We start from the raw sequence: 4,767 nt of genomic DNA, 5'->3' as shown, positions 1-4,767 counted from the left end.
AAAGATCTATTCTTAAAAAAAAAAAAAAAAAAAAAAAAAAGAAGACTAGGTCCTATAGCAATAACAATAACCTAAGTAACACATTTCCTGCCAGTTAATGAGCGTTAAGGTTAAGGTTAAGGGCCTTTGGCTTTGCCTGGGACCCCTGTCTCTTTTAACCAGTCATTAATTGCAAAGAAATGCCCTCCACATCCGTCACCATTGCTTAAGCAGTTATTTAGTTTACTGTCTCTGCCAGTCTGCAATACAAAGGTCTCACGTGGCCATCTGCTCCAAGACTCTGCTGCCAAAATGCGTCGCAATTTACGGCACAGCCTGCCTCTATCTTCTACCCACAAGCCAAAACATCCTACTTGGTTTGCTGCTCTACCACTTACCACCTCAAAAAATAATCCTGGGCAACTTTCTTTAAAAGGTCAGAAAACCAAGAAAAGGAATGGGACTCGATAAAACAAGGGAGGAGTCAGGAACTCAGCAGAAGAAACCCGGGCTGACAGCAAGGCAAAAAGAGTCTTCACGTTACCAGTAAAAGGCTGTAAGTTACCAAAAAAAGTGACAGTTACTGTTGCTCTGAGAAGCAATAACTTGTCAGCAAAAATCCATACCCCAATGGGTGAGGAAATCAAATATAGCAGCAGTGCTAAAATCACCCAGCAGAGAAGACTGAAGGTTCAGCTTTCATTGCCAGCTGTGTGGAGACTGGAAAATGTGTTGGCACATTTCAGTTCAACAGAACAAGGTTCTGGCTTGTATCAGCAATAGTGTGGCCAGCAGGACCAGGGCAGTGACTGTCCCCTTGTACTTGGTGCTGGTGAGGCCACATCTTGAATCCTGTGTTCACTTTTGGGCCCCTCACTGCAAGAAGTGCCAGAGTGTGTCCATACATGTACAGTATAGCACCAGCACCCTTCTTTGAAGAATAGAATCATCACTTTTTCATGGTATTTCTAATTACATTTATTACTGATTACCACAAACAGCCTCTGTGACCATAAGGGCAAGGTTCATATCACGAATAGATTAATTAAGCACCAAATTTCCATAGCATTCAACCTTGTCTGAACCTCATGTTGCTACAAAGGGCAAAAAAAGTCAGGATTTCAAAGCAGTCAGGAGCATATCTTAGTAAAGCTGGAAAAAAAACCCCTTCAGTAATGCATCAAAACCCCCAGCTATGCTTGGTGGTGGTTTATGTTAACTGGATTGGCTTTGCAGTAAAAGAAAACAGGATCACAGCCTGCCACTCCATTTCATCTGAGGGGCAATAACTCTCAGCTCCTGCTAAGATCCTGAACCGCTGGATCTGAAGCACTTGCTGGACTCCAGGTCCTGGCTCAGATCCAAAATCCCCTGGAAGCCATGGGTGTATTCCAGGTCATGCTGCAAACTGCCTGAGCAGGTACACGCCCTGGGTTTTGCTAGCAGACCTCTGGCTATGGACACAGTACAGAAAGCATTATAGAGATGCATGTCAGATGTTAATAAAGATAAAAATATACTTCCAATAAATAAAATTGAATTAATTAGTGGTTTAATCCAATTCTCTAAAAATATTTGACCTTGTCAAATGAAGAGGGTGGTCTTATAATTTCTGTGTTTTACATTTTTAGAATTAAAGAGTAATCAAACGCATGTGGCTTTGCATATAAATCAACCTTGACCTTTCGGTGAACTGTTTTGGTAAAAATAAGCAGTACTCATGCCTGTTCTTTTTTCTCTAAAAGGCAGAACAGACAGAGCAGAAAAGAATTCAGTTCAGTGAAGAATACTGTGCTATAATCATATCAGAAACACATTAATAAGCCCCTTCTACTCTGAGCAGTTATTGCTCTTTCTTCTCTAAAATCTTTCAATTTCTAAGATTTCCCCTTTTCTTCCCCCTAGAGCCCTGAATTTCAGCAGCCTTTTGGATTAGATGTTACAGCCTCCCAAAGCTGATAACTCAAGGTTACACCTTGAAACTCTTACACTGCCTTTTATTCTGAGGAACAACTGACTACCAAGAGAATTAGCTTATACTGAGAACAAAAAACAAACAAAAAAAAAACCCTTAAAAAAAGCCCCCTTAAAATCAATCTGCAGAACTAGTTCTGCACAGAATGCAGAGGCAGAGGTAGGTGGCTCCTACTGGAAAATTATATTAAAAAAAAAAAAGAGAGCCACAAAACCCAAACAACAGAACAATGAAAAAAGAGGAGGATGGAACATGGCTTGAATTTTTAATTGACTGCAGGCAGGCTATGGAGACGAATAGAAGAGAACATACCCGTTTTCCCTGTGTTTTTCATCCAAGTCTTGTTCGAAGACTCATTGTCAAAACCATCAAGCTGCAGCTCTTGATACTCATCTCCAACGTGGGCCAGATGGTCTACGATGTCTATAGGAGACTGGTGAGACCCTCCACACTTCTCACTGGAAGCAACCCAGTGCTCGGGACCATAGGTACCTGGTAAAAAACACCAATGCCAATTAACATTCCAGTGGCTCAATAGTATTAGGATAACTCTTAAGTGTGAGGATGAAGCACTTAAAACTCCCCAGGTAACTTCACTGCAGTTCAGCTTCTCACGTGTGAAAGAGGTTAAGACACGTAAACTTATATGAGGAGATTGAAATCCACTGCCTTTGTGCCCTGCTCCAACTTCGCCTCTGGCACTAAGGAACAATGGCCTTTTTTAAAAATTACTATTCCATAAAACTATCTGCAGTTCTCAAGCTCCTCTTCTTCATGTGTTAGCAATTAACATGGTGCTATGGGAACTCCCCTAAAGCTTCAGACTTAATATATTGCTATACAGTTTACCTTTCCACAATGGAGAAATAACATCACAGCTACCCATTAACTTGTGTTTGTGCGATGCTTCACTTAAATAATATGATCTTTATTAATGATCTCATTTCTTTTGGAGGTTTTGAAGCCAGAAAAGATAAAAAGAAAGAAGTAAACTAAATGTATATTAGTAAATTTGAAGAAAACAACAAAGAAAGAAAATTACTCTGGATGGAGGAACTAAAGAGGACTTCCTGTCAGGAAGACATTGTAACTTTCTTTTGCTGCTATTCTTACATGAGTCTCCTGGTTTCGATGAACAATCAATTAAAATAATATGGAAAAATAAAAAGTTTGAGGCAAAGACCTTGTCCTCCACACCACATACCAGCTCTAGGTGCACTAGTACATTCAGCAGCACACTTAGGAGAATCTCCCATGAATCTCAAATTTTTCTTATGACCTTCATCCCCAAACTTAAATTGTATTAACAGAGACTAAAAGATTATCTTAGATCCTGAAATAACAGCACAGAGTTCTTGTAAAGCACTTGTTCCTCACAGTTCTTGAAGTGCTTAACAGCTGGAAATTGATGGTTGAGAAGGGAAACAATTTCCCAAAGCTCAACTACCAAAACCAACTTGAACCCTGCTCTCCTGAGACCCCTGATGTCACACCTGTATCGCACCTCTGAACTACACAGTCAGCAGGTCTGCTCGATAGGCAGACAGCAGTAAATGATGCATCAATGTGCATTTATTAGCCTTGCATCTGAGGAGCATATGTAAATTCAATTAGTGCTACCCAAACCCAGCAGTTGTGAAAGCCAGTTTCTCTGGACCCCGGGCTTCAATCTGTCTGGTTGCAAAATGCATTCATGAGCTAATGCAGGACACTTAATCAATAGCAAGATTTTGTGCTATACCCATCACACACAAATGCTGTCTGGTACCCAAGTGACAGCAAGAAAGTGTTTTACTTTCAAGTACAATTAGTCAAAACTGTAACATCCTTTAAAAATCATTTACATCATCTGCCCAGGTTAAAAATCAGTTCCATTTATCTCATGGTTCAACTTGTATTGTCAGCAAAAGCCACTTCCAGTTAATTTCCCAATGTACCACAACCATGGAGAACAGAATTATTAAAAACCTTATGTGGGGGAAACTAAAAGTGTTCTGCTGAAATACTGTTATTTTTCTCAAATCAGGATGCTCTTAGTAATTGGTTTGCAGTGAATTAATTGGAAATTCAGATTTACTTTCCATATAACCTTGCATCTTACCCCACGAAATTTGGGAATTTGCTTTAAAATGTTTAGCACTACATATAATCAAACCTGCCAGCTCTCATTTTTTGGCTTTGTTATAAACAAGGGGTGAGCTTTTCAAAAGCACTCTGCTCACAGAGGCTATCTCAGTGGTTTCAGCTGTGCATTCAAAAGGAGCTGTGCACTCAAATTCTTCTTTTTAAAGTATTCTGTGTCAATGGGGAATTTTTTTTTTTTTGAGTAGGCGGATTTATTTTAACAGGAACTGTAGGGTTCCTTCCGTGCATCTTGCCATAATTTTTCATTTACTTATTTATTTTAAGTATAGCCAGCTCTCAACCTATTTGCAGCGAAAACTTCCTTGTCAAAATGAATAAAATAAGCCATAAGGGTAAACAAACAAACCACCATGTTGAAATAAAACCTCAAGGGACTCAGATACCTGGACTGACTCTTGCTGAAATGTAGTTTTGCACAGATCTTTGAAGGTTTGTATAGGTTTGTGTCATTTTAAAAAACATTGTCTACTTTTTTTTTTATTAATTTGACTTGCTTGAATTTAATAGCAATAAATCTCTTTCTATAAATACAGTAGCTTCACTTGCTTATAAATCTATAATTTACCAAAGAAAAGCCAGCAGTATCTGCTTTCTTCATGTAACACTATTAGTTTTCGTGCATAAAATGTTTCCATACTGGAGCTGAACTATTAAAGAAAAAAATCTAA

At 39.0% G+C, this 4,767-nt stretch overlaps 1 protein-coding gene across 1 annotated transcript in view; it reads right to left on the bottom strand.

The window, feature by feature from the left end:
- The window catches only part of PTPRG (protein tyrosine phosphatase, receptor type G), a 396,402-nt gene that overhangs the window by 185,178 nt on the left and 206,457 nt on the right, over positions 1-4,767 (bottom strand). Inside the window, exon 3 of the mRNA XM_027882233.1 lies at positions 2,267-2,446. Within this exon, the coding sequence (XP_027738034.1) occupies positions 2,267-2,446 (180 nt within the window). The remainder of the gene's footprint in view (positions 1-2,266; positions 2,447-4,767) is intronic.

This window comes from Empidonax traillii, unplaced genomic scaffold (assembly GCF_003031625.1).
Source record: "Empidonax traillii isolate 1590-97213 ecotype Southwest subspecies unplaced genomic scaffold, ASM303162v1 scaffold104:size2570737, whole genome shotgun sequence".
Classification (NCBI taxonomy): domain Eukaryota; kingdom Metazoa; phylum Chordata; class Aves; order Passeriformes; family Tyrannidae; genus Empidonax; species Empidonax traillii.
This window is presented reverse-complemented; position numbering and strand designations above follow the sequence as displayed.